This window comes from Salvelinus alpinus, chromosome 22, assembly GCF_045679555.1.
Source record: "Salvelinus alpinus chromosome 22, SLU_Salpinus.1, whole genome shotgun sequence".
Taxonomy (NCBI): domain Eukaryota; kingdom Metazoa; phylum Chordata; class Actinopteri; order Salmoniformes; family Salmonidae; genus Salvelinus; species Salvelinus alpinus.
In genome coordinates, this window is record NC_092107.1 from 51,752,184 (window position 1) to 51,763,694 (window position 11,511).

Below are 11,511 nucleotides of genomic sequence, written 5' to 3' on the forward strand. Positions count from 1 at the left end.
TGTGAGGTCTACTACACCTGTTGTATTCAGCATTTCACTGTGAGGTCTACTACACCTGTTGTATTCAGCATTTCACTGTAAGGTCTACTACACCTGTTGTATTCAGCATTTCACTGTAAGGTCTACTACACCTGTTGTATTCTGCATTTCACTGTAAGGTCTACTACACCTGTTGTATTCAGCATTTCACTGTGAGGTCTACTACACCTGTTGTATTCAGCATTTCACTGTAAGGTCTACTACACCTGTTGTATTCAGCATTTCACTGTGAGGTCTACTACACCTGTTGTATTCAGCATTTCACTGTGAGGTCTACTACACCTGTTGTATTTAGCATTTCACTGTAAGGTCTACTACACCTGTTGTATTCAGCATTTCACTGTGAGGTCTACTACACCTGTTGTATTCAGCATTTCACTGTGAGGTCTACCTACACCTGTTGTATTCAGCATTTCACTGTAAGGTCTACTACACCTGTTGTATTCAGCATTTCACTGTGAGGTCTACTACACCTGTTGTATTCAGCATTTCACTGTAAGGTCTACTACACCTGTTGTATTCAGCATTTCACTGTAAGGTCTACTACACCTGTTGTATTCAGCATTTCACTGTAAGGTCTACCTACACCTGTTGTATTCAGCATTTCACTGTAAGGTCTACTACACCTGTTGTATTCAGCATTTCACTGTGAGGTCTACTACACCTGTTGTATTCAGCATTTCACTGTAAGGTCTACTACACCTGTTGTATTCAGCATTTCACTGTGAGGTCTACTACACCTGTTGTATTCGGCATTTCACTGTTAGGTCTACTACACCTGTTGTATTCAGCATTTCACTGTGAGGTCTACTACACCTGTTGTATTCAGCATTTCACTGTGAGGTCTACTACACCTGTTGTATTCAGCATTTCACTGTGAGGTCTACTACACCTGTTGTATTCAGCATTTCACTGTGAGGTCTACTACACCTGTTGTATTCAGTATTTCACTGTGAGGTCTACTACACCTGTTGTATTCAGCATTTCACTGTAAGGTCTACTACACCTGTTGTATTCAGCATTTCACTGTAACGTCTACCTACACCTGTTGTATTCAGCATTTCACTGTGAGGTCTACTACACCTGTTGTATTCAGCATTTCACTGTGAGGTCTACTACACCTGTTGTATTCAGCATTTCACTGTGAGGTCTACTACACCTGTTGTATTCAGCATTTCACTGTAAGGTCTACTACACCTGTTGTATTCAGCATTTCACTGTGAGGTCTACTACACCTGTTGTATTCAGCATTTCACTGTGAGATCTACTACACCTGTTGTATTCAGCATTTCACTGTGAGGTCTACCTGTTGTATTCAGCATTTCACTGTGAGGTCTACTACACCTGTTGTATTCAGCATTTCACTGTGAGGTCTACTACACCTGTTGTATTCAGCATTTCACTGTGAGGTCTACTACACCTGTTGTATTCAGCATATCACTGTGAGGTCTACTACACCTGTTGTATTCAGCATTTCACTGTGAGGTCTACTACACCTGTTGTATTCAGCATTTCACTGTAAGGTCTACTACACCTGTTGTATTCAGCATTTCACTGTGAGGTCTACTACACCTGTTGTATTCAGCATTTCACTGTAAGGTCTACTACACCTGTTGTATTCAGCATTTCACTGTGAGGTCTACTACACCTGTTGTATTCAGCATTTCACTGTAAGGTCTACTACACCTGTTGTATTCAGCATTTCACTGTAAGGTCTACTACACCTGTTGTATTCAGCATTTCACTGTGAGGTCTACTACACCTGTTGTATTCAGCATTTCACTGTGAGGTCTACTACACCTGTTGTATTCAGCATTTCACTGTGAGGTCTACTACACCTGTTGTATTCAGCATTTCATTGTGAGGTCTACTACACCTGTTGTATTCAGCATTTCACTGTAAGGTCTACTACACCTGTTGTATTCAGCATTTCACTGTAAGGTCTACTACACCTGTTGTATTCTGCATTTCACTGTAAGGTCTACTACACCTGTTGTATTCAGCATTTCACTGTGAGGTCTACTACACCTGTTGTATTCAGCATTTCACTGTAAGGTCTACTACACCTGTTGTATTCAGCATTTCACTGTAAGGTCTACCTACACCTGTTGTATTCAGCATTTCACTGTAAGGTCTACTACACCTGTTGTATTCAGCATTTCACTGTAAGGTCTACTACACCTGTTGTATTCAGCATTTCACTGTAAGGTCTACTACACCTGTTGTATTCAGCATTTCACTGTGAGGTCTACTACACCTGTTGTATTCAGCATTTCACTGTAAGGTCTACTACACCTGTTGTATTCAGCATTTCACTGTAAGGTCTACCTACACCTGTTGTATTCAGCATTTCACTGTAAGGTCTACTACACCTGTTGTATTCAGCATTTCACTGTAAGGTCTACCTACACCTGTTGTATTCAGCATTTCACTGTGAGGTCTACTACACCTGTTGTATTCAGCATTTCACTGTAAGGTCTACTACACCTGTTGTATTCAGCATTTCACTGTGAGGTCTACTACACCTGTTGTATTCAGCATTTCACTGTGAGATCTACTACACCTGTTGTATTCAGCATTTCACTGTGAGGTCTACCTGTTGTATTCAGCATTTCACTGTGAGGTCTACTACACCTGTTGTATTCAGCATTTCACTGTAAGGTCTACTACACCTGTTGTATTCAGCATTTCACTGTGAGGTCTACTACACCTGTTGTATTCAGCATATCACTGTGAGGTCTACTACACCTGTTGTATTCAGCATTTCACTGTGAGGTCTACTACACCTGTTGTATTCAGCATTTCACTGTAAGGTCTACTACACCTGTTGTATTCAGCATTTCACTGTGAGGTCTACTACACCTGTTGTATTCAGCATTTCACTGTAAGGTCTACTACACCTGTTGTATTCAGCATTTCACTGTGAGGTCTACTACACCTGTTGTATTCAGCATTTCACTGTGAGGTCTACTACACCTGTTGTATTCAGCATTTCACTGTGAGGTCTACTACACCTGTTGTATTCAGCATTTCACTGTGAGGTCTACTACACCTGTTGTATTCAGCATTTCACTGTAAGGTCTACTACACCTGTTGTATTCGGCATTTCACTGTAAGGTCTACTACACCTGTTGTATTCAGCATTTCACTGTGAGGTCTACTACACCTGTTGTATTCAGCATTTCACTGTGAGGTCTACTACACCTGTTGTATTCAGCATTTCACTGTGAGGTCTACTACACCTGTTGTATTCAGCATTTCATTGTGAGGTCTACTACACCTGTTGTATTCAGCATTTCACTGTAAGGTCTACTACACCTGTTGTATTCAGCATTTCACTGTAAGGTCTACTACACCTGTTGTATTCAGCATTTCACTGTAAGGTCTACTACACCTGTTGTATTCAGCATTTCACTGTACGGTCTACTACACCTGTTGTATTCAGCATTTCACTGTGAGGTCTACTACACCTGTTGTATTCAGCATTTCACTGTAAGGTCTACTACACCTGTTGTATTCAGCATTTCACTGTGAGGTCTACTACACCTGTTGTATTCAGCATTTCACTGTAAGGTCTACTACACCTGTTGTATTCAGCATTTCACTGTAAGGTCTACTACACCTGTTGTATTCAGCATTTCACTGTAAGGTCTACTACACCTGTTGTATTCAGCATTTCACTGTGAGGTCTACTACACCTGTTGTATTCAGCATTTCACTGTGAGGTCTACTACACCTGTTGTATTCAGCATTTCACTGTGAGGTCTACTACACCTGTTGTATTCAGCATTTCACTGTGAGGTCTACTACACCTGTTGTATTCAGCATTTCACTGTGAGGTCTACTACACCTGTTGTATTCAGCATTTCACTGTGAGGTCTACTACACCTGTTGTATTCAGCATTTCACTGTAAGGTCTACTACACCTGTTGTATTCAGCATTTCACTGTGAGGTCTACATACACCTGTTGTATTCAGCATTTCACTGTAAGGTCTACATACACCTATTGTATTCAACATTTCACTGTAAAGTCTACACCAACACATGACAACACAGCATGGTAGCTACGCAACATGACAACAACATGGTAGCAGCACAAAACATGGTACAACACAGACAACAGCACAAAGAGCAAGAAGGTAGAGACAACAATACATCACGCAAAGCAGCCACAACTGTCAGTAAGAGTGTCCATGATTGAGTCTTTGAATGAAGAGATGGAGATAAAACTGTTGAGATTGAGTGTTTGTTGCAGCTCGTTCCAGTCGCTAGCTGCAGCGAACTGAAAAGAGGAGCGACCCAGGGATGTGTGTGCTTTGGGGACCTTTAACAGATTGTGACTGGCAGAACAGGTGTTGTATGTGGAGGATGATGGCTGCAGTAGATATCTCAGATAGGGGGAGTGAGGCCTAAGAGGGTTTTATAAATAAGCATCAACCAGTGGGTCTTGCGACGGGTATACAGAGATGATCAGTTTACAGAGGAGTATAGAGTGCAGTGATGTGTCCTATAAGGACATCCTATAAGGACAACATTCGCAGAGTACGACCCTGCCTCACGCAGGAAGCGGCGCAGGTCCTAATCCAGGCACTTGTCATCTCCCGTCTGGATTACTGCAACTCGCTGTTGGCTGGGCTCCCTGCCTGTGCCATTAAACCCCTACAACTCATCCAGAACGCCGCAGCCCGTCTGGTGTTCAACTTTCCCAAGTTCTCTCACGTCACCCCGCTCCTCCGCTCTCTCCACTGGCTTCCAGTTGAAGCTCGCATCCGCTACAAGACCATGGTGCTTGCCTACGGAGCTGTGAGGGGAACGGCACCTCCGTACCTTCAGGCTCTGATCAGGCCCTACACCCAAACAAGGGCACTGCGTTCATCCACCTCTGGCCTGCTCGCCTCCCTACCTCTGAGGAAGTACAGTTCCCGCTCAGCCCAGTCAAAACTGTTCGCTGCTCTGGCACCCCAATGGTGGAACAAACTCCCTCACGACGCCAGGTCAGCGGAGTCAATCACCACCTTCCGGAGACACCTGAAACCCCACCTCTTTAAGGAATACCTAGGATAGGATAAAGTAATCCTTCTAACCCCCCCCCCCCCCCCCCTTAAAAGAGTTAGATGCACTATTGTAAAGTGGTTGTTCCACTGGATATCATAAGGTGAATGCACCAATTTGTAAGTCGCTCTGGATAAGAGCGTCTGCCAAATGACTTAAATGTAAATGTAAGGAGCACTGGTGGCAAATCTGATGGTCGAATGGTAAAGAACATCTAGCCGCTCGAGAGCACCCTTACCTGCCGATCTATAAATTATGTCTCCGTAATCTAGCATGGGTAGGATGGTCATCTGATTCAGGGTTAGTTTGGCAGCTGGGATGAAACAGGAGTGATTAAGATAGAGGAAACCAAGTCTAGATTTAATTTTAGCCTGCAGCTTTGATATGTGCTGAGAGAAGGACAGTGTACCGTCTAGCCATACTCTCAAGTACTTGTATGAGGTGACTACCTCAAGCTCTAAACCCTCAGAGGTAGTAATCACACCTGTGGGGAGAGGGGCATTCTTCTTACTAAACCACATGACCGTTGTTTAGGAGGTGTTCAGAACAAGGTTAAGGGTAGAGAAAGCTATTGACCAGGACCCACCCTATATAGTGCCCTATTATTGACCAGGACTCACCCTATATAGTGCCCTATTATTGACCAGGACTCACCCTATATTTTTATTTTTATTTATTTATTTCACCTTTATTTAACCAGGTAGGCTAGTTGAGAACAAGTTCTCATTTGCAACTGCGACCTGGCCAAGATAAAGCATAGCAGTGTGAACAGACAACACAGAGTTACACATGGAGTAAACAATAAACAAGTCAATAACATGGTAGAAAAAAAGAGAATCTATATACAATGTGTGCAAAAGGCATGAGGTAGGCAATAAATCGAATAATTACAATTTAGCAGATTAACACTGGAGTGATAAATCATCAGATGATCACGTGCAAGAAGAGATACTGGTGTGCAAAAGAGCAGAAAAGTAAATAAATAAAAGCAGTATGGGGGGTGAGGTAGGTAAATTGGGTGGGTAGTTTACAGATGGACTATGTACAGCTGCAGCGATCGGTTAGCTGCTCGGATAGCAGATTTTTAAAGTTGTTGAGGGAGATAAAAGTCTCCAACTTCAGAGATTTTTGCAATTCGTTCCAGTCGCAGGCAGCAGAGAACTGGAAGGAAAGGCGTCCAAATGAGGTTTTAGCTTTAGGGATGATCAGTGAGATACACCTGCTGGAGCGCGTGCTGCGGGTGGGTGTAGCCATCGTGACCAGTGAACTGAGATAAGGCGGCACTTTACCTAGCATAGCCTTGTAGATGACCTGGAGCCAGTGGGTCTGACGACGAACATGTAGCGAGGGCCAGCCGACTAGGGCATACAGGTCGCAGTGGTGGGTCGTATAAGGTGCTTTAGTAACAAAACGAATGGCACTGTGATAAACTGCATCCAGTTTGCTGAGTAGAGTGTTGGAAGCTATTTTGTAGATGACATCGCCGAAGTCGAGGATCGGTAGGATAGTCAGTTTTACTAGGGTAAGTTTGGCGGCGTGAGTGAAGGAGGCTTTGTTGCGGAATAGAAAGCCGATTCTTGATTTGATTTTGGATTGGAGATGTTTGATATGAGTCTGGAAGGAGAGTTTGCAGTCTAGCCAGACACCTAGGTACTTATAGATGTCCACATATTCTAGGTCGGAACCGTCCAGGGTGGTGATGCTAGTCGGGCGTGCGGGTGCAGGCAGCGAACGGTTGAAAAGCATGCATTTGGTTTTACTAGCGTTTAAGAGCAGTTGGAGGCCACGGAAGGAGTGTTGTATGGCATTGAAGCTCGTTTGGAGGTTAGATAGCACAGTGTCCAAGGAAGGGCCAGAAGTATATAGAATGGTGTCGTCTGCGTAGAGGTGGATCAGGGAATCGCCCGCAGCAAGAGCAACATCATTGATGTATACAGAGAAAAGAGTCGGCCCGAGAATTGAACCCTGTGGTACCCCCATAGAGACTGCCAGAGGACCGGACAACATGCCCTCCGATTTGACACACTGAACTCTGTCTGCAAAGTAGTTGGTGAACCAGGCAAGGCAGTCATTAGAAAAACCGAGGCTACTGAGTCTGCCGATAAGAATATGGTGATTGACAGAGTCGAAAGCCTTGGCCAGGTCGATGAAGACGGCTGCACAGTAATGTCTTTTATCGATGGCGGTTATGATATCGTTTAGTACCTTGAGCGTGGCTGAGGTGCACCCGTGACCGGCTCGGAAACCAGATTGCACAGCGGAGAAGGTACGGTGGGATTCGAGATGGTCAGTGATCTGTTTGTTGACTTGGCTTTCGAAGACCTTAGATAGGCAGGGCAGGATGGATATAGGTCTGTAACAGTGTGGGTCCAGGGTGTCTCCCCCTTTGAAGAGGGGGATGACCGCGGCAGCTTTCCAATCCTTGGGGATCTCAGATGATACGAAGGAGAGGTTGAACAGGCTGGTAATAGGGGGTGCGACAATGGCGGCGGACAGTTTCAGAAATAGGGGGTCCAGATTGTCAAGCCCAGCTGATTTGTATGGGTCCAGGTTTTCCAGCTCTTTCAGAACATCTGCTATCTGGATTTGGGTAAAGGAGAAGCTGGGGAGGCTTGGGCGAGTAGCAGCGGGGGGGGCGGGGCTGTTGGCCAAGGTTGGAGTCGCCAGGAGGAAGGCATGGCCAGCCATTGAGAAATGCTTGTTGAAGTCTTCGATTATCACGGATTTATCGGTGGTGACCTTGTTACCTAGCCTCAGTGCAGTGGGCAGCTGGGAGGAGGTGCTCTTGGACTTTACAGTATCCCAGAACTTTTTGGAGTTAGAGCTACAGGATGCGAATTTCTGCTTGAAAAAGCTGGCCTTTGCTTTCCTGACTGACTGCGTGTATTGGTTCCTGACTTCCCTGAACAGTTGCATATCGCCCTATAGTTGACCTATTATTGACCAGGGCCCACCCTATATAGTGCCCTATTATTGACCAGGACTCACCCTATATAGTGCCCTACTATTGACCAGGGCTCACCCTATATAGTGCCCTACTATTGACCAGGACTCACCCTATATAGTGCCCTACTATTGACCAGGACTCACCCTATATAGTGTCCTACTATTGACCAGGGCTCACCCTATATAGTGCCCTACTATTGACCAGGGCTCACCCTATATAGTGTCCTACTATTGACCAGGACTCACCCTATATAGTGCCCTACTATTGACCAGGACTCACCCTATATAGTGCCCTACTATTGACCAGGACTCACCCTATATAGTGTCCTACTATTGACCAGGACTCACCCTATATAGTGCCCTATTATTGACCAGGGCCCACCCTATATAGTGTCCTACTATTGACCAGGACTCACCCTATATAGTGCCCTATTATTGACCAGGGCCCACCCTATATAGTGTCCTACTATTGACCAGGACCCACCCTATATAGTGCCCTACTATTGACCAGGACCCACCCTATATAGTGCCCTACTATTGACCAGGGCCCACCCTATATAGTGTCCTACTATTGACCAGGACTCACCCTATATAGTGTCCTACTATTGACCAGGACGCACCCTATATAGTGCCCTACTATTGACCAGGGCCCACCCTATATTGTGCCCTACTGTTGACCAGGGCCCACCCTATATAGTGCCCTACTATTGACCAGGGCCCACCCTATATAGTGTCCTATTATTGACCAGGGCCCACCCTATATAGTGTCCTACTATTGACCAGGACTCACCCTATATAGTGCCCTACTATTGACCAGGACTCACCCTATATAGTGCCCTACTATTGACCAGGACTCACCCTATATAGTGCCCTACTATTGACCAGGACTCACCCTATATAGTGCCCTACTATTGACCAGGACTCACCCTATATAGTGCCCTACTATTGACCAGGGCCCACCCTATATAGTGTCCTACTATTGACCAGGACTCACCCTATATAGTGCCCTACTATTGACCAGGACTCACCCTATATAGTGCCCTACTATTGACCAGGACTCACCCTATATAGTGCCCTACTATTGACCAGGGCCCACCCTATATAGTGCCCTACTATTGACCAGGGCCCACCCTATATAGTGCCCTACTATTGACCAGGACTCACCCTATATAGTGCCCTACTATTGCCCAGGGCCCACCCTATATAGTGCCCTACTATTGACCAGGACTCACCCTATATAGTGCCCTACTATTGACCAGGACTCACCCTATATAGTGCCCTACTATTGACCAGGGCCCACCCTATATAGTGCCCTACTATTGACCAGGGCCCACCCTATGCCCTACTATTGACCAGGGCCCACCCTATATAGTGTCCTATTTTTGACCAGGGCCCACCCTATGCCCTACTGTATGTAGTGTCCTATGGGCCATTTGGGACACAAGCTATAATCCTGCCTTTGCCTCTTCTCTCTGTGATGTCATCAGGGCCTCTCCAGGGTCTCTCCGGCCCGTCCTCCAAAGCTGGGCCAGGGTCCCTCCCCCCTGACCCAGCTCTGACCCCTGGGATGGGGCGTGGTCTGGGGCCAGGAGGTCAAAGGTCAGAGATGCCTCGCCCCGCTCAGCAGGTGGTCTATGTCTTCACTACCAGCCTGGCCAACAGGTGAGACATGCACACACAATATGAACACATGCACACACAAACACACCTCACGTGGTGAGATAAGAGGCTCTTCACACAAAAATTCTGAGAAGAAAAGTGCACGAATTAAACAAATCAAGTTTTTGTGGTTTGGTCTTGTCATGTTTATTTTGTACTAAAATGACTAAACAACAGGTGAAGTAGTACCCCTAACCCAGGTGAAGTAGTACCCCTAACCCAGGTGAAGTAGTAACCCAGGTGAAGTAGTACCTCTAACCCAGGTGAAGTAGTACCCCTAACCCAGGTGAAGTAGTACCCCTAACCCAGGTGAAGTATTAACCCAGGTGAAGTAGTACCTCTAACCCAGGTGAAGTAGTACCCCTAACCCAGGTGAAGTAGTACCCCTTACCCAGGTAAAATAGTACCCCTAACCCAGGTGAAGTAGTACCCCTAACCCAGGTGAAGTAGTACCCCTAACCCAGGTGAAGTAGTAACCCAGGTGAAGTATTACCTCTAACCCAGGTGAAGTAGTACCCCTAACCCAGGTGAAGTAGTAACCCAGGTGAAGTAGTACCTCTAACCCAGGTGAAGTAGTACCCCTAACCCAGGTGAAGTAGTACCCCTTACCCAGGTGAAGTAGTACCCCTAACCCAGGTGAAGTAGTACCCCTAACCCAGGTGAAGTAGTACCCCTAACCCAGGTGAAGTAGTAACCCAGGTGAAGTAGTACCTCTAACCCAGGTGAAGTAGTACCCCTAACCCAGGTGAAGTAGTACCCCTTACCCAGGTGAAGTAGTACCCCTAACCCAGGTGAAGTAGTACCCCTAACCCAGGTGAAGTAGTACCCCTAACCCAGGTGAAGTAGTACCCCTAACCCAGGTGAAGTAGTACCCCTAACCCAGGTGAAGTAGTACCCCTTACCCAGGTGAAGTAGTACCCCTAACCCAGGTGAAGTAGTACCCCTAACCCAGGTGAAGTAGTACCCCCTAACCCAGGTGAAGTAGTACCCCTAACCCAGGTAAAGTAGTACCCCAGGTGAAGTAGTACCCCTAACCCAGGTAAAGTAGTACCCCTAACCCAGGTAAAGTAGTACCCCAGGTGAGGTAGTACCCCCTAACCCAGGTGAAGTAGTACTCCTAACCCAGATAAAGTAGTACCCCAGGTGAAGTAGTACCCCTAACCCAGGTAAAGTAGTACCCCTAACCCAGGTAAAGTAGTACCCCTAACCCAGGTGAAGTAGTACCCCCTAACCCAGGTGAAGTAGTACCCCTAACCCAGGTAAAATAGTAACCCAGGTGAGGTAGTACCCCCTAACCCAGGTAAAGTAGTACCCCCTAACCCAGGTAAAGTAGTAACCCAGGTGAAGTAGTACCCCTAACCCAGGTAAAGTAGTAACCCAGGTGAAGTAGTACCCCCTAACCCAGGTAAAGTAGTAACCCAGGTGAGGTAGTACCCCCTAACCCAGGTAAAGTAGTACCCCCTAACCCAGGTAAAGTAGTAACCCAGGTGAAGTAGTACCCCTAACCCAGGTAAAGTAGTAACCCAGGTGAAGTAGTACCCCCTAACCCAGGTAAAGTAGTAACCCATTTGAGGTAGTACACCCTAACCCAGGTAAAGTAGTACCCCCTAACCCAGGTAAAGTAGTAACCCAGCTGAATTAGTTACTTTAACCCAGGTGAAATAGTAACCTTAACCCAGGTGAAGTAGTACCCCTAACCCAGGTAAAGTAGTACCCTTAACCCAGGTGAAGTAGTACCCCTAACCCAGGTGAAGTAGTACCCTTAACCCAGGTGAAGTAGTATCCCTAACCCAGGTAAAGTAGTACCCCTAACC

The 11,511-nt window shown here is 46.0% G+C and overlaps 1 protein-coding gene across 2 annotated transcripts in view; it reads left to right on the forward strand.

Moving 5' to 3' along the window:
* The window catches only part of bcl9l (bcl9 like), a 138,059-nt gene that overhangs the window by 105,777 nt on the left and 20,771 nt on the right, over nt 1-11,511 (forward strand). For both annotated transcript variants that reach the window (XM_071360301.1, XM_071360303.1), the window contains exon 5: nt 9,526-9,700. In XM_071360301.1, the coding sequence (XP_071216402.1) occupies nt 9,526-9,700 (175 nt within the window). The remainder of the gene's footprint in view (nt 1-9,525; nt 9,701-11,511) is intronic.